The sequence below is a fragment of the Acomys russatus genome, chromosome 8 (assembly GCF_903995435.1).
Source record: "Acomys russatus chromosome 8, mAcoRus1.1, whole genome shotgun sequence".
In the NCBI taxonomy this organism is placed as follows: domain Eukaryota; kingdom Metazoa; phylum Chordata; class Mammalia; order Rodentia; family Muridae; genus Acomys; species Acomys russatus.
In genome coordinates, this window is record NC_067144.1 from 32591883 (window position 1) to 32617062 (window position 25180).

The 25180-nt window shown below is 45.3% G+C and overlaps 1 protein-coding gene across 7 annotated transcripts in view; it reads left to right on the forward strand.

Moving 5' to 3' along the window:
- The first annotated feature begins 8551 nt into the window (after positions 1-8551).
- Positions 8552-25180, forward strand: part of Cd47 (CD47 molecule) — a 57153-nt gene continuing 40524 nt past the window's right edge. For 6 of the 7 annotated variants that reach the window (XM_051150029.1, XM_051150030.1, XM_051150031.1 and 3 more), the window contains exons 1-3: positions 8552-8754; positions 21454-21801; positions 22824-22880. In XM_051150029.1, the coding sequence (XP_051005986.1) occupies positions 8709-8754; positions 21454-21801; positions 22824-22880 (451 nt within the window). In that variant the 5' untranslated portion in view covers positions 8552-8708. The remainder of the gene's footprint in view (positions 8755-21453; positions 21802-22823; positions 22881-25180) is intronic. The other variant, XM_051150034.1, reaches the window with a different exon arrangement.

Consider the following 25180-nt stretch of genomic DNA (forward strand, 5'->3'; position numbering starts at 1 on the left):
TCCCAGAGTGTATGACTTAGAAGGTTTGGGTACAGAGCACAAGATTGGCAGTTTCTAGCAACTCCTCAGGGGCCATTGGCTGCCACTGCTCCCGGCACCCTCCTGGAGAACCATACTTTCAGGCCACACTCTGTCTAACTGCAGTGGTATAGGAAGCTGTGGTGGGTGGAGAGAAGAGAATGTTTCAACCTCTGCAGCTGTGTTTGGCATATGGGGCCATCAAGCCCATGACGCCTTTGGATGCAGATAAGAACAGTTAGAGACATGGAGCCACCAACCTTTCTCATAGCTCCAGACAAGTATGGTACTCATCTGGAAGTGTGGTCCTAGTCCATCCATGCCACTTTCCCAGCGACTGTCGGGTGAATCTGTGTGCCCTGGTCCACAGCCACAGCCACTGGCCCAGAGTTAGAGAAGGGATCAAGCCATCAGTATATGTACCCTGAGGCATGGTTTTCAATAGTTTTTTTGCACAAGAGAATACAACAGAGCAGGAAGGGCACATCCAGAGAGCCTTGATATAGACAAGAAACTGAGTTCTCCATTGACTTTCCTGGCTGCTGCTGCTGATGAGATTTAATGGAAGCTGGAGACAGGACTATCAGTGCAGAATGTAGACAACCCATAGTCAATTACAAAGACCATTTGTGATGGTTTGAGTGTGCACAGCCACCATGGGCTCATATGTTTAAATACTTGGTCCCAAACTGGTGGAGTTATTTGGGAAGGTGTGCCATTGGGGGTGGGCTTTGAGGTTTCAAAACCCATGCTATTTTCAGTTGGCCACCCTGACCCCCCTCCTCGAGCTCTCAGATTTGTTTTAAGCACCCAGTTACTCTTCCAGTGCCATGCCTGCCAGCCGGCTGCCATGCTCCTGACCATGATGGCCATGCAGTAACCTCCTGAAAATGTAAGTTCCCAATAAGATCTTTTTACTACAAGTTGCCTTAGACCTGGTGTCTCTTCACAGAAATAGAAAAAAGTAACTAAGAGCATCCACTATGCTTACCCTGGAGACCTTGACCCTCAGCAGTCTCTAAAGTCAGATTCTTTCTATGTCTTAGCCTTAGAAGGAGGAGTTCAAGTGAACTGAAAAGGTGCCTTGGTTTGGGACAGACAGAGAGGAACCTTGACCATGCAGAGTGGTTTGAAACCATTCGAGGATGTTCGCATGTAGAAGGATTGAAGCTGGGAGTTTTATTCAACAGGGGATTCACTGAAGAACAGGGCTGTGGTTGAACACTGCACATGACATCTGTCAGGGAAGATGACATGTTCATTTGTATTCCTGTGCTTTCTTGGCAGGTCAGCTGGGGCTCCATCTTCTGTTTCATCCTCACGCCAGGACCCCGCCCGAGGGAGCAGCAATCCTTGCAGTCTTGTTTGATTGCCATGGCAAAGGGAAACACAGAGAAAGTGGTACACTGTATGCTAGGGACTGACGCTTTTTGTTCAGAAACAACACATTTCACTAGCTATCACCAGCCAGTGTGCAAACTCATGGCCACTTAGAACCTTAGAGTATGGTTTCAATTTGGAAACAGGTCCTTTGCAATCGGATATGGTTAAGGATTTTGATGTCTTGATGAGAGAAAGAGAGGACAGAGACAAAGGGTGTGTGTGGACAGGGGAAGAGAGAGACTGGAGGCCTGCAGCTCATGTCAGAAGGCAAGGTTGCCAGGACCTAGTAGGAGCTGAATGGAGTAGGATGAGTGGTAGTGATGGTGATGGGGTGGTGGTGGGTGGTGGTGGTGGTGGTGGTGGTGGTGGTGGTAGTGGTGGTGGGTGGTGGTGGTGATGGTGGTGGGTGGTGGTGATGGTGGTGGTGGTGGTGGTGGTGGTGGGTGGTGGTGGTAGTGGTGGTAGTGGTGGTGGTAGTGGTGATGGTTGTGGTGGTGGTGATGATGATGGTGGTGGTGGTGGTGGTAATGGTGGTGGTGGTGGTGGTGGTGGTAGTGGTGGTAGGTGGTGGTGGTAATGGTGGTGGTGGTGGTGGTAATGGTGGTGGTGGTGGTGGTGGTGGTGGTGGTGGTGGTGGTGGTGATGGTGGTGGTGGTAATGGTGGTGGTGGTGGTGGTGATGGTGGTGGTGGTGATGGTGGTGGTGGTGGTGATGGTGGTGGTGGTAGTTTCTTTCCAGCCCTCAAGTAGATCAGGACCCAGACAACACCTTGACTCTGGACCTCTGGCTTCCAGAACTATACACAATTGCTTCTCTGGCTTTAAGCCTCTTATTCGTGCTAACTTGTTTTGCTGGCCATAGAAACAAACAGCCTTGGCAAGGGGGGGGGGGGCCTGTGCCAGGGCTAGTGCCTAAAGAGTTTCAGGAATGGTCCTGCAAGGCTGATGGCCTCCTTCAAGCCCTTTTTCTATTGCTCTCTCCTGTGCCTTGGGCCAACAAAGATAAACTTGATGAATTTCCCCTGGACCCACAGCCCCACTCCCTCTGGTTTCTGTTTGAGACTTGCCAGTCATGGGAGTTGGGCATAGAGAAAAAAGTCAGAGTCTTTTTTGCAACATTTCTTCTGCAAGGCCAGGCTAGCTCTGTTTGCTGTGAAGGTCATGGTCCCTGCCATATAGCCCTGCTGCATTTCTACCTTTTCTCAGGTGGCTGCTGACTACTTTTCCCCGTGTTCCTAGGGTGCAACAGCTGGTGCCTACAAAGGTGACTTGTCTGTCTTCTTGGTGTTCCATAACTCCACCCACAGCCTTGTCAACCGTCCTGTTATTAATCTCTCCTTGGTAACTTCATTGGAGCATGCCATCTGTTTCCTGCTGGGACCCAGAAAACACTCAAGCAACGTACCTCAGAGGTGAGCTGCACATCTTGAGTGGACAATGACAACCTTGCTAGAAGCAGCAACAGTGAAACAGAAGACGGAAAAACAGTCAGAGCCCTGTAGATGTCCCGGAGTTTGCTCCTTCCTCACTCTGACCGATAAAGGACGTGAGCTTTGAGGCAGGATTCAGAGGCCAGCTGCCCCACTTACTAACTGTGATACAAAATTCCCAGAACCTCACTTTTTTCTCATGAATAGTAGGTATCACTCTGCTCTTCTTTGGGGAATGTTGTAAGAATTAATATGGAACATATATTTTAAAAGCACATCTCTACAATTAGCAGAATAATGTCCCCCCAAAGACTTCTAAGCCCAAGTCCCCAGTTGTATAGGAATAATTCAGCTTGTAAAGCGAAAGAGACTGTATGGATGAGACAATGGCTGCAGATCTTATAGAAGGGGGATTCCCCTAGGTTACCAAATGGGATCCAGCCAATCACTTGAGGATTTAAAAGGGAAAGGCAGAAAGTAGGCTGAGAAATTAAAGCTGTGGGGAAGAGAGACAGAGGTGATAGGAGACTCTAAAATATCAGTGGGCTAATGCCAGTTCTAAGGTGTTTGGAGATGGAAGAACTCGGGAGACGGCAGTCAACAAGGAGGCGGGAACCCTGACCCTACGCATGCGGATGCCTGGCCATCACCTGGATGACACAGCTGGAGATACACTCTTCCCTGGAGTCTGTCTATTACAGCAGTAATAGCAAAATGTACTGACTAAATTTGTGGTTATTACCCTCAAACTGTAGAGTTTAGATACCAAACAGCTTCTAGACCCCAAACATAGTAGTTGGTAGTAGCTCTCAAAGACCTGTATGCACTTTGATTTGAAAATCTACCTGGAATCTCTCTCTCTCTCCCTCTCTTTCTCGCCCCCCCCCCACCCCCCAGTGCTTTCATACTTTTCATAGCCACACAACTATTGGCTCCCCACATGAGTTGCACCAGCAGCAGGAAGGGCAGAGGCAGGAACAAGAATCACTCACTACACTGCCATGGCCAAAGAAAAAGCAAGCATCTGCTAGTGCCTGTTGTGCAGAGGGCGGGGCACAGATGATTAGATCAGCATCTCTATGGCAGGAGGGAGCTCTCTCAGTCCAATGGCCTTAATGCAGAAGCAGCTTCTGCTCCCAATAGTCGCCTTGGACTTAGGCATCTATGCCACTGCTTAAAAGATCCCCAGGGTATATTCATCAAGACATTTTGAGAAGAGACTGGCATGTGAGCTGGTAGATAGACTGGGCCTTAGCCAGGGACCTAGTTCCAACAGAAAGGAAGAGAGGGGTTTCTATGGAACTGGGGCACTTCACTTCTCCTGCACTTGAATATCAGAACACCAATCCGCTGCCCTTCCTTCTGCAGTGGCCTGCGAACTCTTCAGCCCCACACTGAGTTATATCATTGGCTTCCCTAATTCTGGCGAGTTTAGACTTGGGATAAGCTTTGCTACCAGGTTCCTGGCTTCCTAGCTTGCAGGAGGCTTATCATGGAGCTTCCTAGCATCTACAATCATACAGTCCAATCCCTCTAATAAATTCCACCACTTATCCATCCATCCGTCATTCCAGATTAGTATTTTTTCTACCTACTTATCTATGATACACCTGCCTACATATATACTACCCAGAGTAGGCTTTATGTACCCATGGTTCTGCATTCACACATTCAATCAACATTGCACAGAACCCATTCAGAAGAAGATACTGTGATTTTACAAATAAGTACATTTTTTTCCTCTCATTACTTTTCTAAAGAATACAGGATAATATAGATTTACATTGTGTGTGTGTGTGTCCATGTTTTTTTTTTTTTTTTTTTTTTACTATTATAACCAATCTAGAGATGATGGAATAAGTTAAATGCAAATACATTATTTGTGTTGAGAAACCTGTTCCTGGCCAATCTACAAGATGGAATGTCTCAGCAGCCTCAATCTGGCACTGAAATCATGGAGTGTTACTGGACAGCTTCTGGTCTGTAATCCATGTTGAAAGGCCAAAGATGCAGGTTTCTGATGCAGTGATGATGGCAGTAGCAACAGTAGTAACACAGTAGATGTATTTTCCAGCAAGGAGCAAAAGCAGGCAGGCAAAGCATCCCTGTTTCTTCCTGTGACCAGTCTATAATTGGGCTGTAGCCCTAAGGTGCTACCCACTCTGCAGGAGGGGTTTTCCCTTCATACTTAATCTTGCCTAGCAATGTTCTGACAAAGAGGCATCTCTTTTAATTGATTTCAGATCCAGTTAAGGTGAATCATTATAAATGGTGTATTTTTATATCATCTATACACACTCTCCAGTTTTTGCTACCCTGTCCCTACCATGTTAGCCGCTCTAATAAATCTCCTTTTGGAATATATTTACAGTGTTGGTTCTGTTCTTTTAGAGAACCTTGACTAATACACCATTTTATACAAAGGACTTGGGAATTCATAGGTTTTGAAGTCCTGTGACCAATCTTCCATAAATACCAAGAGATGAGTATATGACAAAGCCTGTCAGGGCTGCCTTTCTGTATAGCCTTGACTTATACAGAGATGCAAACATACCTAGGGAAAACTCCTCTGAGCTCATGTGATGGAAGAAGAGACGTGTGTATAGAAATAAATATTTATTGACAAGGTAGACAAAGAGTACAGGACAGGTAATTAGATCTGTACAGTAACAGCGAGTTAAGGGACTGAGGAGGAACAGGGTTTAGAAAGACTTCTTGAAGGTAATGTTCAGTCTGAGCTTTGAAGGATGGTTTGGAACTCATTGGGTGGTGAGAGAAGAGAACACGTGTAGAGGGAGCAACCTGAGTGGAGCACAGATGTGGAGAAATGGAATCTTTTGGGTGTGGAGTGATCCAGTGCTGCTAAAGTAAAGCGCCGACCACAAAATAAAAGTCAGCTGGGATTACACTGGCCAGAGGTTTAAAAATGTGACTATATTTGGAAAAAAAAAAAATCAGATGGGTCGTGGAAAAAGTTTAGTTACTCAAGTACTTACAAACAGGAAGACCCAAATTCAATCCGGAATCGTCCTGTGATGTCTAATCTTGGCTGTCAATTTGACTACATCTGGAATCGACTAAAATCCCTGGAATGCCCCTTCTCTGAGCTTGTCACCGAGCTCCACATCCCTCATCTATAAGGTCAGAAGGGATTACTTGTGCACACAAAATGGGAACCACATGTTGCATGAAAAGGTAAGACAAGGGCATGAAAGAGCTCTAGAGAGCAGGAGGATATGTAACCACCGGAAACCTGCCCCTTGTGTGCCTCCCTTCCTGTTTCCTTATCTAAACTGAGCGTGATAACACCTTCCCCAGAGCCTGTGTGGAAACTCAGTTAACATAGTTAACGCGTGCCACCTGTGTTCAAAATGCCTCCTCTCCCATGCTGAGCTCAAAGTATGGATAAAAATGCTTGGATTAATTGAAAGAGAACTGCCAAGGACTTTAGATTCTGGATGTGGAGTTTAAGGTTATCCCAGAGAGAAGAAGCTATCAAATCTGAAAAAGTTGCTACGGATTTTTTTTGGGGGGCGGGGAATGGGGCTTTGGGATAGGCCCATCCCAACCCCAGCCCCCATCTGGAGTGCCTGAGAGGACAGTGCCCACCTCCATGGCTTCTCTTTTACCTGACTCAAGCCCGTTCCACTTTTTTTTTTTGTACATGAAGTTGAGCTCCTACCACAGGGTCTCCACCTCTGCAGGTTGAGCGCGGTCCGTTCCACTTCAGCCTTACAGGGTTAGTTGCTTTCAGGGACAGCTGACAGTCTTTTTTTTTTAGCCAAGCAGCTGCTCTCTGATACACAGCGTCCCTAATGCTCCAAGTCTGGTGGGCGATGATTGTTTTGTATCGAGATCAGCAGTGGGTGGACTAGAAGCAACCAGTCCTTTTGCTAGCCTTGGGGTGTCTAGGCTGCCAATCAAACCATTACCATCACAGCTTTAACAGTCAAGTCACGTCAACGCATATATTATGCACTTACTGTATAATTTCTGTCACCTAGATCAATGGGAAGACGGGGACACTTTCTGGTTTTGAGGAATTGATAATGCTGTGGAGAAAAATCTCTCCTTTCTCTCTCTCTCTCTCTCTCTCTCTCTCTCTCTCTCTCTCTCTCTCTCTCACACACACACACACACACACACACACACACACACACACGGAAAAGTTCTATACTAAAGGATGTTTCTTGAGTGCTATTCTTTGAGCATAACAGCCATCATGTTCTACAGAAAAGCTGGGACTCCTTGGGACTCTTGAGATAGAGTCTGGTGACTGTGGAGGCTCCCTCCTGGAAGACAGGGGTGAGGAGGAGAGTCTTTGAACACTCACTTGAGATTCCAGCTACTCCCTCCTGCACCTCTCAGACCGCCCTAAGTAGGTGCTAGAGTATAGCCTAAGGAAGGGCAACAGAAGAATGAGGAAATCAGCCATGCTGCGATGAAATCTGAAGGTGTGGTTGCTTTGAGATTTTTCCATGTGCTGCAGGATAGAAAGAAACCCCTTACAGCAAGCTCAAAGCTTCCGGTTCAAGACCTTGCAGCAAGCTTCCGGTTCAAGACCGACTTTGGTGGAATCCTACTTTAATTTGCTCTTGGAACCCTATCTGGAGGGAGCCATTGGCTCCTCGGGAAAAATAATCATGACATAAGGACACACTGTCACAGCATCATTGACAGTGGCAATTTTTATCCTGAATTGTATTACTGTCGCACTGCATATTTAGGCCCCGGCAGAAGATTTGAAGAAGTAGAAATAATGTGATAGCCATTACTGTCTTTTGGCTCAGGTCAGAGACTAAGACCCAGGGAAGGTGTAGGATGTGCACCCTTTATTACTTAGATCAAGGTCTTTCAGTTCAGGATGAAGCTTAGAGCTGCATTTTTAACCCACTGTTCAAGAACTGAACCCAAACAGGGCATACAGAGGTCCACACAAAGATGCAACATAAGTCAGGTTCTCAATACTGCTAGTAATGCCATGGATCTGTCTACTCACACTAGGGCCTGTCTGTCACAATCCTTGTGTCAGTCCCTCTTTCCCAAACCTCCGAGTTTTGCTCTTCACGTTTTAAAAGTACTCATCCTGCACCAAACTTGTATGCCTAACCCTGTGCGAGAATGGAAACATGAGCTAACAAAGTAAGAAGAACGGATGAGGACCACTTCGGAAACAAGTCAGGCCAGGGGAAGCGCAGGGATAAAGGGAGCCCGAGGGAAGGAGCTCCTTGGGGGCCAGGACCAGGTCACAGCCCCCTCCCTCGTCCCCCACCTGGTTCCCTCCCCCACCCCCCGCCCCTGGGGCTCTAAGGCCGCAGAAGGGGAGGCGGTGCCTAGGGAGCGCAGAAGCAGCGCCTACACCCGGAGGGGAGGAGGACTGGGGCTGGGCGGCTCCGAGGTCAGAGTGAGCCTGGCCAGGGAGAGCGGCCAGCAGCCTGGCTGCGCAGGGGCGCGTGCCGTGAGTTCCGGCGAGCGTGTGTGCCCCACGCTCCGTCTTTCAGGCGGGCCCAGGACACAAAGCCGGAAGAGGGCTGTCGAGTCGGGCTGTGAGCGGAGAGTCCAGCTCGAGCAGCTCGGGGAGCAGGCTGGGTCTTGCTTGGCGCTCCCCGCCGGAGCCTTGCCTAGAGCTAGGGTGTGAGGCTAGCGTCACGTCAACCAGCAGGGGCGGCCAGGCGGGGCGGAGTGCGCGTGCGCGGCTCGCGGGGCGTGGGAGCGGGCGCGGGACGGCGGGCACGCGCCCGCGCGCGCACCCGGGGAGCCTAGGCGGCCGCTCCTGCCTGTCACTGCTGCGGCGGCGCTGCTGGTCGGTTCCCTTGAAGGCAGCGGAGGCGGCGGCTGCTCCAGACACCTGCGGCGGCGACCCCCCGGCGGCGCGGAGATGTGGCCCGTGGTGGCGGCGCTGTTGCTGGGCTCCTGCTGCTGTGGTGAGTGGCTCGGGGATCCCGGCTCTCGGGCTAGTGCGCAGCACCCGGGCGCCCCCGCAGGAGTGTGGGCTTGCACCCCCGCCGGCCAGGCTGCGCCCGGAAAAGAGCGGAGAGGAGAGAGGAGAGGGTGGCGGGATTCGCGGGCCCTGCGCACCCCGAGCGCCACGGTGGGAGGGCCCCGCGGGGCATCGGCACCCCTGCCACCTCCCTCTGCTCTCCTTCCTGAGTTCCTTTTTCCCCTAGGGAGATCGGGCTGGAGCTCCTCACTCTCCAGTGCGCACATGTAAAGACTGGGAACAACCGCAACTGTGCAGAGCCGAACTGCAAAGAAAGCGAGGGGGCAGCTGCCAGGGAACCCCTCCTCTTGCACCCCTCTCCCTACTTAGTGCTTTCCCGCAGCATTTGGGGTCGAAGAACTAGAGTGGGAGGGCTGGGCCTCTTGTAATGAAGTGCGCATTTTGGTGAAGTCGACTGGAAAGGCTTTTGCTCTATGGTGTAAGCACTGGAGCAGAGGGGACACGGTGGACCTAAGTTTCATTTTCCACCCAGCATTTATCAAAGATTTTCCTGGCCGCGTATTCTGGTGGTTGTTTTGAATCCTAAAAACAAGCTTCCTGGAAACACTTTCTCGTGACACCCGCGCCACCACCCCACCACCCCCGCCAGCACTTTAATATATTCCGAATGTAGATTAAAGTTTTTTTTTTTTTAATTTAGCCAGTGGTCTAAAGACAGTAATAACGAATCAAAATACATATGCAGCAGACTGTTGTCCTTAGATGCCAAGAATGTACCCCCTCTCTTTTGTAAAGTATTTTGCTATTTATAAACGTGTACCTCCTTTGTAAAAAGCCGAGGAAAGGGTAGGATTTTTGTGACCATATACTGCCCGGCAAGTCAGGCTTCATATCCGCAGATTCCTCTGCGAACTTTTGTTTTTTGTTTTTTGTTTTTTAAGATTAGGAACAGACTTGAAGCAGGATACCAGTAAATGTTAAATTTGTCTTTGGATGGTAAATTAATTCAACGTTAAACTGATGGTTAACCTCAGTGTACCACTCATAAAGGCCAGTGTTGGGGTCCATTTCCAAGATGCCCTTAATTTCTTGCTCACCAATTTCCCCTCCCCAAGTATCTTGGATGTTGTAGATAATAATAAAGGTCTGTGTTATCTAAATTGGTGGTATTAGATGTTTTCCAGTTTCAGTCATCTTTACTGTGCTTGTTGCCGTCGCTATCCTTATAACCCTGCTTTCAAATACCTGTTGTATAATCAGAGAGCTTTCATATTGAGCCAGATACAAATCTGTAATAAGATGCTGCTATTTCAGACGATGGATGGTGAAGCTTGTTTGTCTGAAGAGTAAAAAGTATAGACCATATACTATGTTAAAAAGAAAAAAGTCTGACTCAAGTAGACTAAAAAACAAAATCGTTGGAATGGTAGTTTTGGTGATAGGAATTCGTGATAGGCCTTTGTTAGCAATAGTTATGATCACAGTAATTAACACTCACTTTGTACAATGTTAACACATTTGAGTGTACAAGGAGCTGCAAATTTCAGAACTTACACTATTTTTTTTATTGTGCTTGCTATTAACTAGGAAAGAAAAACAACCCCAAAATTCAGGCATTATGCTGTTGAGTTGTTAGGCCACTGCACATTAGGAAGTGATAATGTTTGTCAAAGATGAAGTGGACTTTTGTGTGTATATCGTATGTAGGCTCCAAAGAACATGTATGAAAACAAGCTAGCAGTCTCAGAACGCACGCGCTGCTAAGAGAGCTGGGAGACTGACTGACAATCCAGAATGAGTAGGAGAGTCATGGATGTTTAATGTTTCTTTGTGCTGAAGTTTGATTTTGTTTTCAGTTTCATTTATAATGAGCCGACAACCAGGGGACCACTCTAATCTTAACAGTTTCAGTGACCTCTGTGGTAAAAGGGGAGTGGGTGGGGTTCAACCACCCCCTTCAGCCAATTAAAACCCAGTGCAGCCCTCTGTAATGGTTTAAAAGATACGGAGTGAATGTCTGTATTCCTCCTTGGTGTGTCTGATTACACTTCCTTTAAAAGCATCGCAGTTTCCGGGTAGTCACTAACTAGTAAATAGAGCCTTAAATGAATAATGTCAGTTGTGTATATGAACTAATATATATATTTTTTTGATGGTTGAACGATTTTCCTTTGTTCACAGTGACTTTTAAAAAGGCAGGCATGCACATGATTAAATTAAAATGTTTTTGTTATCTAAATATAGCAGTAATTTAGCTGCTCACATAAAAAGGTTTTCTTTTCTCTTGAAGAATTATTTTAAAGCACAAGTTGCCATTTTAAAGGAACAAATGCCTCTGTGTGTGTCCTTATTTGTGGGGCTGCATCAGCAATCTGGAGCAGCGTGCTCATGCACTGCATTACATGTCTACACTGGGACATTTCTGCTGTCATCTGGGTTTTGGCAGATGGCTAATATCCATCACTGAAGTGCTCATGGAAGTTTGGAAGGCCATGTTCTAAAGGCTGAAGAGGAGACACCCACTCCCTCCGTTGAAATATGCCCTAAATACAAAGTCATCACACTTCACGTTTTTATTTCAGCAGTGTTCTCTTGCTGCTAGCATTGATGGAGAATCATTTTACCTGTCTTTAAGGGTTTTTTTTTTCTGTCATAGCCTTTTATATAAGACACAAAATTATAATTTTTACAGCTTGTGGCTCCGTCTCATATAATGTGTACCCAGTTATAAAGTTACTTTCTCTTTGCATATCAGGGCAGCTACTTGCTGGAAAAAGAACAAGAATAATATTGTCGATTCGATTTTGCTAAACTCAGTGTAATACAGAAGAAGGAAACAGCACTCAGCAAATGTGGTTCTTCTTTCCCTAGACCAGAGGTTCTCAACCTTCTTAACGCTGTGACCCTTTAATACAGCTCCTCATGTTACGGTCACCCGCCCCGCCCCCCCCCCCCCCAGCCATAAAATTGTTTGTTGCTACTTCATAACTTTAATTTTGCTACTATTATGAATCGTAATGTAAATATCTGTGCAGGATATCTGATATGCAGCCTCTGTGAAAGGTTCATCCAACAGCCCCCCACCCCCCCCACACACACACAGGGGTAGCGACCCACAGGTTGAGAAGGGCTGCCCTAGACAAAGACTGCAGACGTGGAGTTTCTTTCTTTGTGGTTGGTCCCCTGGCACTGAATCTGATATGAGAGGCTCCGCCCCTTTTTTAAATATTTCACTCCATGCCCATGGTGCGTTGTACAAACTTTGGGATCTGTTCAGCCCCCATCTTTGAGGTTTAGGTCAAGAGAATTCAGATGCAAGAAGGAAAAATTACTTTGTGGTCATTTTTCAAGAAGTGCCTGCTTATGTTGCACCCTGGGCTAAACTCCCTACAATACTCTTAAAGGCATAGAAACACATTTTAGACTTGTATGTCTCTTAGTAACTTACTGTGTGGTTTATAGAAGGAGAAAAAAAGAAGTGTTTATCTTGCCCTGGCACTTGGTGTACTTCAGTTCATGATAAGGTCGTACTTCTGGCTATAAATGACATTAAACTGCCCCAACAACCCTTGTAATTTTATATGGACTAGTTCTAGTTTTTTGTTTTGTTTCGTTTCGTTTTGTTTTGTTTTGTTTTGTTTTTCAAGACAGGGTCTCTTTGTGTAGTAGCCTTGACTGTCCTGGACTTACTTTGTAGACCAGGCTGGCCTCGAACTCATAGCAATCTGTCTGCCTCTGCCTCCCAAGTGCTGGGATTAAAGGCATGCGCCACTTATAAGGATGCTTTCCAGCCAGTGAATGTGGCAGGATTGCTTTGAGTCTGACTGAATTCGCCTGGGGGCTCCCCACTGTACCCCGGATCGTTATTTTAGCTTCTACCAAAGAGAGCTTCGACTCTGTCCTCCTCTGGTCCTTACTTAATGTTAGTCTCAGACCCAAGTTTTTCCTGCTAGAGGCCATTTTACGGGCAGAGCTGTAAGGTACTTTCTGCCAGCGGGTGTCTGCATTAGTTACCTAGCAGCCCTTGGGGCTTCTCAGTCCATTCATGAACACCACCCGAAGCTGATAATTTACTTCTTACTCCTCTGTGGAAAATGGTGGGGTGGCGTTTGGCCTCCCACTGCCCTCCAACACTACTACTAACCCTTACTTCATAGACTGCCTCCCACCCCTGTCCTTCAGCTCACTCCAAAAGAACCACATTCGTTTGTCTGTCTACCCCTCTTTGTTTTTTGTTTTATTGTGTTTTGTTTTTGTTTTTTCTGAGACAGGGTTTCTCTGTGTAGCCTTGGCCATCCTGGACTCACTTTGTAGACCAGGCTGGCCTTGAACTCACAGTGGTCCACCTCTGCCTCCTGAGTGCTGGGATTAAAGGCGTGCGCCACCACCTCTGCCTGGCTACCCGTCCCACTTCTGCCTGGCTACCCGTCTTTCTTAGCGTTCACCTCAGGCACCTGCTCCAGGCACTTGTTCCTCAGCCCTGGATCCTACAGCCTGCCCTGGCCATTGACTCCTTCCCTGGAGCTTGCAGCCATTATCAAGTTTTACGTCGTAATAAAAGAGAAAACAGAAGCTCAAGAAGATCCGAAACATCCTTGTCCTTGTCCTCACCTCAAGGCTTACTTGTTGGACCTTTTCTCTCTGCTTTCCAACTGTGTGAGGTTTATTTAAAGAACCATTACTGATGCCTTCTCATCACCTCCCATGCGCAAGTTCTACGTGATCCCACTTGTCTGTTGGCATCGTTACATAGAGAGAAGCTACCTTTTAGTCCTCAGTTGGTTATTCAGTATTTAACATGTGGTAGGTAGAGCATCTCCTTTGTCCATGTGAACCCTACCTTGGAGTCTGCCATGTTAGCATGGTGGTTTGGTTTGTTTGCCTCTCTTGCTTCTCTCACTTCTGTCTCTCCTTTGACTTATTCCTTTTCAGTATTATTTTCATGACTATTGATGTCCCCAAACTTTTGTTCTCTGCTGTTTACTTTACAAGGACTCTGGTCAATCTTCCTTATGCCGACGGTTTCAACTACCAAGGATGTTCCTGCTGATTCCCAAGTCTTTATAGCTCTGACCTTTTCTTTGAAATCCAAAGCCATATATCCTGGGATCTACTGGACACGGTCACTTCATTGTACCACTGACACGTTTAATGCTGAGGCTGAAACGCAGAAAGGATAACTTCCCTAAATCTCCGGTCTCTTTTCCATATAATTAATCTAGCTACAACCAGCTAGTTCCACAGACTATTTTAGTTTCCAATTTTCATTTTTCCTTTTTTTATATCCCTCACCTCCCACATCTGACTTCTGTTGATTTTGCCGCTTTGATTTTTTTTTTAATGCCATTTTTAGGCCTTCTCTCTCCTTGTCATTTACCTGGACTGTTGCAGTTGGTTCTTAGTGGGTCCCCCTTCTCCCCTTCCTGCCCTCAATCCCCTTTTCGTGCTGCTATAAAATGCGGCCTTTCTTAGAGCTAAAGTAAACCTGAGTTGAACTTTCCCTTGTCAAGGCTAAACTGCTCAGCATGACATCCAAGGAAGACTTTGCAGATTGTCTCAGCCATCCTTCCAATCTCCTTTCCTAGAGCTTACCTGAATAATTTGCTGCTTTCAGTTATTTTCTCTCTTTCTCTACATATTGTCTAGGTAGTGTAAGTATTGTGCCCTTCTTTCCACATACACTTCTGCTCATGCTTCACACCCACTTGTGATAGCTCCTCCTAAGGACGTTCGTAAGTACATTTATGTGGCTTTTTGGGGGAATCTTTCTATCCAAATAAACACTTGATTTTTAAAAAAAAAAATTAGAACATGCAGCTTTGCAAGTTCACAAACACTTTGATAGAAACATTGGGTATCTGAAGGTATTCCTCTCCCTTCTGTCTTGTGAAGTTTTCTCTCCCTCCCTCCCTCTCTCTCTCTCTCTCTTTCCTTCTTTCTTTCTTTTTTCTTTTTGTTTTTTGGATTTTAGAAAAATGTCTACTTTAAAGTTTGTATTCAAAAAAATATATTGAGTGCTTTCTGGATGCTTATAAAGAGTCTTGGGAAGCCAGTGAGGTCATCTTCCTATCTTCTCAGAGTAATGGAAAGATGTGTAAAACAGCACAGTGAGCACATCTGAATAGGGAGCAAAGATCAGTAAGAAAGGACAACAGCTGAGCAATGGTTGAGAGTGGGCAGGGGGAGAGGAATTGTCATCTCAATGATGCTATGACAAGAAGAGTGAAAGTAAGGAGGCTACAGTTACTATGGCTTAATTATACAGTTGCAAAGTATGTGAAAGATAATTCATGCTCATCTCATAAAATCCTCACAAAATCTCCATGAAGTAGATATTGCTACGAACACATTGTAAACAAGAACACTGAAGTACAGAGGTTAGGCAACTTGCCTACGGTCCTACAACTACGCTGTGGGGTGTGACTCCAAAGTGTGTATGCTCTTAACCACAGCATATACTCTATGCTCAGAGGATGTGGTCCTCCCAATGCTAGGGATCCATATTGCTCAGCCATGTTTATAAGGGCACATTTACTCATTCATGGGGTTGAAGGAAGGCCATTGTGATGGGAGATTGGATTGGAAATGAGAGTACAAGATGTGAGGTTGGTTAAAGTACAGGATAGCCACACCATAATCCACAGATCCAAAGAAACCAAGTAACAAAGAGAACCCAAGGGAGGATGCTTGAATCTCACTCAGAAGGGGAAATAAAATAGGCATTGGGGGTGGATGGATGGAGGGAACTGTGTAGGAGAGGAGATGGCCATGGGGAGCAGGAGTGGGGATTAGGAGTAGGGAGAGCTAGGATGAGAGGATGGAAATTGGAGGTGAGGGCTATTTCTGGGCCTTGCCAGAGATCCAGGGGAGACCCCATAAAGTCTATGGGGTTGCCCTAGCTGAGACTCTAGCAGCAGAGTATATAAAGCCTGAAGTAGCCATAACCAGGCAGGACTTCCAGTGGAGGATAAGGACACCAACCCGCTCAATACATTTGATCTAAAATTTGTCCTGCCCATAAGATGTGCAGGGATAAAGATGGAGCAAAGATTGAGGGAATGGCCAACCAAAGACTGGTCCTACTTGAGATGTATTCCATGGGAGTGAGCCAATTCCTGGCACTATTAAGGTTACTCTGCTGTGCTCATAGACAGGAGCCTAGCATAACTCCTCTGAAAGGCTTCGCCCAGCAGCTGATGGAAACAGATACAGAGATCCACAGCCCAACATTAGATGGGACTCAGGGATTCCTATGGAAGAGTTGGAGTAATGATTGAGAGAGCCGGAGGGGTCGAGGACTCCACAAGAAAACCTACAGAATCAACTGACCTGGCCCACAGGGGCTCACAGAGACTGAACCACCACCAACCAAAGAGCATACATGGATTGGTCCTAGGCCCCCTGCACATATTTAGCAGATGGACAGCTTGTTCTTCATGTAGGTTCTCCAACAGCTGGAACAGGGGCCTCTCTCACTCTGTTGCTTATCTTTGGATCCTGTTCCCTTAACCAGGCTGCCTTGTCTGGCCTCAGTGGAAGAGGATACACTTAGCTCTGCAAACATGTAATGTGCTAGGGTAGGTTGGTACCCTTTGAGGACCTCCCTTTCTCTGAGGAGAAGGAAATGAGAGAATGGGGGAAGGGGTGTGGGGGGGGGAATGGGAAGAGAGAAAGGGGCCTTTTATCAGGATGTAAAGTGAATAAATAAATTAATTAATGGAGAATAACAACAAGAAAGATGTGAGGCTGGAAAGGGCCTCAAAGGACCTTGTTTGTTTCCTGTGCTAATGTACTTAGAATTTGGCTTGAGAACAAGGGTGATGGGGTGTCGCTGGGCAAAGGGGTACACATTTGCATTTAGAACAGCTATTTTGAGGACTGTGGAAAATGCATTGGCATTGTCATGGAACAGTATGGAAGACAGAGGCAGGGAGCCAGTTTGGAAGTCTGGCAGTGGTTCAAGGGACAAGGGTGAAGGTGTAATTCATTCATTCAACAGGCTTTTGATTTAGAAACTATTGAATAGGTTAGCTCAACAAGATTTCCCTGTGCCTACAGAAAGAGATAGAAATCTAGAATGATTTATGGATACAAGTCTGATTACTGGTAGAGAATTGTAAATATGGTGAAGTTTGGGAAATAAAGTATTATATAACTTTTGGGACACTGTTAATTTATAAACGATTCTAGTAACTTTCTGTAGAATGCATTACAGACCATTGGTTAAGAAGAGAGGTGGGGCCTGGTGTTGATCGTTAAAACTATGGGAGTAAAGGGGACTGCTTGGCAAGAGCTTGCTGACCATGTAAACTTTGTCTTAGTTACTGTTCCTTAAGAACTCACTGAGCTGGGTGTGGTGGCGTATGCCTTTAATTCCAGCACTCAGGAGGCAGAGGCAGGCAGATCTGTGTGAGTTTGAGGCCACTGTGGTCTACAAAGAGAATTCAGGACACCCAGAGCTCCACAGAGAAACCCTGCCCTGGGGGCGGGAGGGGGCAGGGGGCAGTGGGGGCGGATAAACCAAACAAACAAAAGACAAAAACTTAGTTACTTAGTCCTTTTGCTGTGATGGGACAGCATGACCAAAGAAAATTATTATTATTGTTTAAGTATTTACTTGGGAGCTTGCGTACAGTTACAGAGGAGGGGGGCGGTCCATGCACATCATGGTGGGGAGCATAGTAGCAGTACTCAGGCATGGTTGCTGGAGCGGCATCAGGAGACACAGAGAGAGTCAACTGGGGTGGTTTGAGTTGTTGAAACCTCAAAGCCCATCCCAAGGCCGTGCGCCAATGAGGCCACGCCTTCTAATCCTTCTAATCCTTCCCAAACAGTTCTACCAACTAGGGATCCAGCATTCAAACAGAGATGCCTAAGGATCCATTCTCATCAAAATCACCACACTTTAGGAACATTGATATTTAGTAAGAACCAAAGACTAACTTTTAAAAGCTAGGACAAGGTGTAAGAAATAAAGGCAGAGGGACAAAGTAAGGGGGGAAAAATGAGGAATTGCTCGCTGCCTCAGTAGTTACAGAGAAGTCAAGACAAAATGAACCATGTGAATTGGATTATTAATAGGTCATTGGTGATTTGAGGAAGAGCTAGAGGAACAGTAGAGTAACAGTGTGCAGAGTGGAGTCCTGTCGACACAGAGTTTGGGAGTACACGGAGGTCAAGAGATGCACATAGATCATTATCTTGGGATGCTGGGAAAGAGAGATGAATGTGTGGGCCTTTTAAATTTTGGTTCATATGCAGTTATTAAAAAATGACTTAAAAACACTTCAGAAATGGAATAAGGGGTATGGAGGCTGGGCCGTTCCTGAGTTCTCTAGATGATGGGCTAGGCTCAGCAATGGGAAGAAGCTCCGAGTAAAAGAATTCATTTCTGGAAGTGAGGGGGCGGGGGAAACCTATGGATGGTTGAGGCTGTGGGTAAGTCTGTGTGGGAGGTGTTATAAGCCTTTGGCTTCCCACAGGGACTCCATTTGAGTTAAGTAGGGAGAGATGGCTGCCGGGGAGAACAGCCTGAGAAGCAGAAAGTGAATTGTCTAAGTCATGAAAAGGGGGAAATTTTACATGGGATATTTAAAAACTTTCCAGGCCCAGATGAGCAGTGACTGAATGGCAAGGTCCTGTTCTCCAGTAGCAATGTACATTTTCTTAGAAACCTGCTAGACAGATTGACCTTCGGCCTGTGGCTTCAGAAAGAGCCACACTTGGGACCTTGTGTTGTATAACCTGCTTACATTCCCCGTACGAGGATTCCAAGCCCCTGAAAGATAAGTTCCACTTTCTTTTCATTATCACATCCCTCCATCCAGTCAGTGTTCCATCCAGGCTATCCCAACAACTGCTCAGTGCATCGCTAACTTTCTGAGCTGCACACGTGTGCTGTAACAAACGGACGAGACCTCTGCCTCTGCACAGCTATGCACAGGACTGGCTTGGGGGGAGGTTTGTGCTGGTGCTGTGTTCATGGAAGTTGTGACATCCAATAATTTTTGCCATTTGATATGTTAGCCTTCCCCAGTTCATTTGGTAGTTTGCCTGTAACTCTGGCGTCATCCTTGGCTAAGTCCCCCTGCTCTGAGGAGTCTGTTACAGCATGTCGTATCTGTGTGAATTTTCTGATGTTTGTTATTTATGGTCAGTTACTTCCTCATGTTAGTCAGTATTCCTCAGGAGATAAAGAGCCATATCAGACGGTGTTGCTTACTGCTTTTAATAATATATTTGTACATAAAGAAGTAGTATTTAATATATGGAGGCTACTTTTATTTACTAGTTATTATTACAAAGGTTGGCTAGAGTTAGCAAGGTCAAATTTACTTAAATTCCATCAGCTATGAAGCGTTTTTACCACAAGAAGTAATACAGTGAGATTAATACCTCATGTGTTTCTTGAAAGAGGTATATCCCAAGCAAGCTAGACAAGTCTGGAGTGTTTGCCAGCCACATCATTCTTACCTGGGAACATTTTGAGGGTGGGGGAGATGAGGAATCTCATAGAGGGACTGAGCCCTTCACTTGTGTCTTCTGGCGAAGAATAATTTTGAAATGACTCATACGAATATCATTTTTAAACTTTGAAATGACTCATGCTGCTATAAAATGGACATACATCAAAATTTTAATTTCACTCCTTAAAGAAAAATTGAGCAAATAGACAAAGGAGACAAATTGATAGAGCAGGCACACTGTAGGTGAGCTAGAATGCTGCAAGAATGTGTTAGTGGGTTGTAAAACCGGGCAGTGTCTCTAGTTTTTTTTTAAAGTTGATATTGCTTGGAGCGCTCTTCCATGAGATATGAATCCATTACAAAGCAAAATCTCTAGCTCTGTAGAAAAATCTTGTGCATGACTCTTAACTCCAACAACCTGCACAGTTGTAGATACCCAAGTTGAAGTCAGTGGCAGTAGAGCCTGCCTAGAGTCTCATGACTGCAGGTCTTCTAGGGAGTGCCCAGCCCCCGCTGCTGACAAGACACAATGGGAACTTTCTGTCCATTTCAGAATCTTCACAGGTATTTTCTGACACTCGCCTTGGTTGTGATCTCGCCTCACCCCCACCTATCTGTCTTTGTGCATATGGTGCCTTGCCCTCAGTGGCTCTTTCTCCAGAGAAATAACACAAAACTCCGAGGGTGTAGGGAATGGAATTGGACGCTCAGGTTTTGCCTGGGGCTTCCTAATATTCGGGTGGCTAAACATCTAGAGAACTGGGAAAGATGAGCCGTGGATGCCCCGATGCTGCTTCAGGTGGCTCATTGCCAGGAGCTTCCGGAAGGCCCCAGCTCGTTACAGCAGATGCCACGATGTTGAGTTTTACGCTAGTGCCCTGTGTTTGAGCAGCATGGTGTTGCCTAGGGAGCATTTCTTAGATGCTTTCTCCTCTGCTGCTCCCCAATGTTCTAGGAACTCGCCCACTGTTTGTACTCATCCTCCTTATTAAGCCGTGCTATAGACAAATGAATTGTTGAGCGCTGCATCCAGCATGCCAGACAGAGGACTTGAGCTTGAGTCTTCTTGAACACTGTCCAGATTGTAGTCCAGGAGAGATCCTTATATTCAAACTGATGGGTATTAATTAATAATTATAGTACCATCTTATGCCCTTGATTTTATTTCAAGTTTACATAGAAGGAGGAAATATTAAAAATTAACAGGGTTAATGTTTTATATTCATTGGTATTTTGTGTTTTGAAGGAAAAGTCAACAAACTACTTAGGTAAGAGCATTGATAAATGGCCACATCATATAATGCAACTGGAGTTTAGCTACATGTTTGCCGTTTGAGTCTAGTGTGAGCCGTGTCTATAGTCCAGCAGGCGGGGTGGCTTATCCCAGAGAACCAAGGGATATTCTCTGCTACGTAGTGGCATCTGCTCTTGGTTTCAACTTGTTTCTTGGGTTTTTGGAGTAGTATATGGCTTACAGGAGGAAGCCATACCTGTAGTCCACATTTTAGAATTGTTCTGTGGATTCAATGAAATGTCGGGGGTAGGAAAATGCCATTCAATTGTGTGTAATCCTTTGTGAGACTTGCATACAGAACATCTATTGCTGTCTCTTTCGAAGTGGGAAATAGCCACAGAGAACTTTTTTTTTTCTCGTTAGTATTCCAAGGCTTTCCATCCTCTTGGAAAGATAAGATTTGATTCATTCCAGTTGCTTTGTATATTAAAGTATAATAGAACTGGCTACTTTTTTTTTTTTTTTTTTTGCTTATGCAGCCTGAATGCAGAGATAAATTTCATATCACTTTAGCAGGTTCCATCTAGAAGATGTGTATAGGAGTTGAGCCCGGATAGAATAGTTGGTTTTCTATTCAGAATGTTCTCATAGTAAGGACAGTATTTTCCTACATATATCAGTAAGCAGACACGATTACATCAGAGCCTCCAAAGCTAGATACTATCCCTTGCATGTTCCAACCAATTGGTAAATTTATTGTCAAAATGCATGGTAATGTATACCTTGTATTAGTAAGACTGTATAGAGAAAAGTTATTAGCTGGTGTGCAAATAATTTGCTGCTGTTTTTCACTTCGTTCCTGTACGGCATGCTTAAATGAACAATTGAAGTGTTTTTCTGTATCTTAAGGGTTTGTAAAACACCTAAGATAATACGTTGCATATATAGATCATAATGAAATATTTTTATGTCTGTATTCCAGGTTCAGCTCAACTACTGCTTAGTAAAGTCAAGTCTGTAGAGTACACTTCATGCAATGAAACTGTCGTCATCCCTTGCAAGGTCCTTAATGTGGGGGCACAAAGTACCGGAGATATGTATGTGAAATGGCAGTTGAACAAAACATATGTTTTCTTCTACGATGGAGGCAGCAACACTTCCATGGCAGTAGCTAACTTTACCAGCGCCAAAATCTCAGTCTCGGACTTACTGAAAGGCGATGCCTCTTTGAAAATGGATAAGCATGATGCTGTCGTGGGAAACTATACGTGTGAAGTCACAGAATTGTCCAGACAAGGCAAAACAGTTATAGAGCTGAAATACCGGATGGGTAAGTGGTGCAGTTTGCCTGTTCTGAAACTTGTGTTGAAATATGGTTGCCACTGTGGTGGTACTGTGAGGCGAGACCTTGAAGAAGCCACTGGGAGGGACTAAGGCATTCCTCAGGCCAGGTGGGTTAGTCATTTGGAGAGAGAGCAAGTCTCTTGCACACGGCTTCATCCAGCCCTTTAGCACAAACACCCTTAACCAGAAGCTAGGCAGATGCCAGCAGCATGCGGTGGGACTTAGCCCCAGGACCAGGAACCCAGCTAAGCTGCTCATAAATCGCCTGCCCTGAGTACTCTGTTAGAGCAGGAGACAACAGACCTGCAAGTCAAAGTAAAACCCAAGGCTTGTGTAAAGGCCTCCTGTGTCCTGATGAACTGACCCTGTTAGAAAAAGAGCACACTAAGTAGCCAGATGACTTGGCTCACATCTACAGCCCAGTCACTCAGGAGCAAGGCCCAGCCTTGGCTATGTAGCAAGTCTGAGGCTAGCCCGAGTAAGAGGAAACCCCATTTCGAAAGCAACAGCAAGTGGAGGGAGGAAAGGAGAAAAGTGAAACAGGAACTCCTTTGAACCAAAGAGATGACCATTAGTAAAGAGATGACCATTAGTAAAAGCCGAGTGTTTGGTGCCTTCCAGGAGTTCTAGCCCACACACTTCCCAGTAAAATCCACTTGCTTTGCCTTCACTTGCTTGTGCATGTTCTGTGGCTCCCCTCTTGGTCTCAGGACACTTCTTTTGAGGTAGTAGGGGTTCCCGTTTGCTGTCATCAAGTGTACTATACCTGAGTGATGGCCCGGGACTGATCTCAGCACTGTAGATGCTGAGGCAGGAGGATCGCTGCAAATTTGAGGCAAGCCTGCACTACACAGCGAGTTCCAGACTACCCAGGGCTCCAGGGCAAGACCTCACCTCACCAAACTAAACCAAACTTTTGCAAACAAAATGTACTTTTTAATTATTCTATTAATTTGTAAAGTTCCTCATGGTTATTTCATCTGTTTGTACTCTTCAACTTTGACCAAGGATCAAACTGTTCTTACCACCCAGAGGATGAGAAGGAGAATGGAGATTGCAAATTAGGTAACTATGCTGATTCCTGGGGCTTCTGTGACTAGCTACCCTTGCCAGCATACTGGGGAAGGAGAGGTTCAACTTAACCAAATTGAATTCAGTCTTGGTGCTAGTGCCCAGACTTTCATGAGTGGGTTTGTGAGTTGTGTACTCCAATGCTGTTATCTAAAGTAAACAGTCTTCTTCTTCTTCTTCTTCTTCTTCTTCTTCTTCTTCTTCTTCTTCTTCTTCTTCTTCTTCTTCTTCTTCTTCTTCTTCTCCTTTCATTTTTTTCTTTTTTTCTTTTTTTCTATTTTTTGCTGTGCTGGCTGATTTTCTTTCTTTCTTTCTTTCTTTTATTTTTAAACAGTTTTAAAGAGGGCATCTTAAGCTCTATTTAAGCCACCAGGTGTATTACCTTTCTCAGGGTTGGTGACACTTTGAGAACCAGCTCTGGGTGGGCTGAATTAGGTCAGCTACTTTCCATCTGTTCTCGTTTTTTAAAATTACAAAATGTTGATTAGCAGATTGAGAGGGGGAGGGCGCCTTGACTCAACATTCTGACATAGGATTAGAGACCAGGCAGTCTGAGTTACATGCCCGATTCAGGACCATGTCACAGTGGAAGATCTGAGTGGGAGATACTGAGTCCAAGATGCCTACCTCTAGGATGAAAATCTTGTTTTCATGGGGTGTTTATTGTATGTGGTATCTGCTTGCTGCTGCTGAGGGCCTAAGGAATTGCTCAGGAGGCACGAAGAATTTGGAAGGCCTTTCTGCAGAGTCCCACATATACTGTAAATTTATGATTGATGTTAATTTGGGTTAAAGAGATTTTCTAAGTCCCTCCCTCCCTCCCTTTCCTTCCCTCCTCCCTTCCTTCCTTCCTTCCTCCCTTCCTTCCTTCCTCAATGTCTGCCATTCAGGACAGTCAGCAGCAGTGTGCACAGGAAGAGGTCATTCCATATCTAGTTGGAGGTCTTCTGGGAGAGTGGGTAGGTTCATGTGAGGGAAAGGGCTACAGCCATTAGGAACAGCGATGTGGGTCACTGAGAATAAAACTTAAAAATAACAAAACAAAAACATAAGCTTGCAACCGAAAAAACCAGAAGTGGAGTGGAGATGAATAGGGGGTGTCTGAGATGAAGACAGAGTTATTTATTTTGTGTGTAGCTGTTTTGTCCTTGTTTTCAAAATACCCCACACACAACTAAGAGACAGACTTTGTTTTGTGCCTTACTTAAGATGAGAAAATTTTGTTGTATACAGTGGAAAACTTCTACCAGAGGCTCGACGTTTCTGCCCTTTTTTTTTTTTTTTTTTAACCCATTTTTAGATATTTTATTTAACTAACTAGTGCTGCATGAGAAGCAACAGAGACAGAGAAGTTCTGTGAACCCTTAATTCAGCCTCCCTGAGTGGTTGCGTCTTACGTAGCTGTGCCATGATATCACAACCAAGTAGTTCGCAGTTCTCTGTGCTAACCCTTCAGTCACACCCACAGTCATTCCTGACTGGCAGGCACTAAGGCGTCATCCTTATCTGTGACTTGGTCAATTCAATAATAATCCATCGGTGAGTTATTGGATTATAAGGAACATAACATGAATTATAATCAGTGAATAACAGATGATCTTCTAAGCTATGCCCACTGGGCATGATGCCCTCGACACAGTGGATTTCTTGTATTTGACCGTGTTTATTCTTGCTTGTTTGACAGTGTAACACATGTTCATAACACATACAAACTCAGTGGGTTTTCCACTAAGGTGTATGCCATCGCTGTCTCACAGCTTGTTTGATCACTCACCTCTATGAGACATTTTGATCGTTTTTGAGTCTCCAGTTATCCATTAAGTGTATGCGTACTTTTTAAGGAAACCACTAACAGGTTCCCAGAGTGGCTGTTCTCTCTTACGTTATTGTCAGCAACACGAATGACCTAATTTCTCTGCACCTTGTTGGGATCTGGAGCCACTGTGCTGCAGCATTTTCTCTTTTAAAAAATTGTGGCTTTTTTTTAGTTTTTAATTTAGCATACAAGGTGCTAAATATGATTGTGGTATTTTCAAGGCCTATTTTAGTAGATTCTCTGCCCCTTCATCTCACTACGCCCATTAGTTCTGATCCGCTCCTTTTAATGTAACCTCTCGCCCAGTCCTTTTGCCTCTTTCAGGTACTCTGTGCCTGTTTATTGATTGACAAGTTTTTTTTTTCCTTTAGATTTCACTCTTTGTAAATTCTGATATCAGCCTCCAATTTGTAGTATAGCTGTTAAAGGTCTTCTCTCATTCTGTATACTGTCTTTTGCCTTGGCTGATACTTTCTTT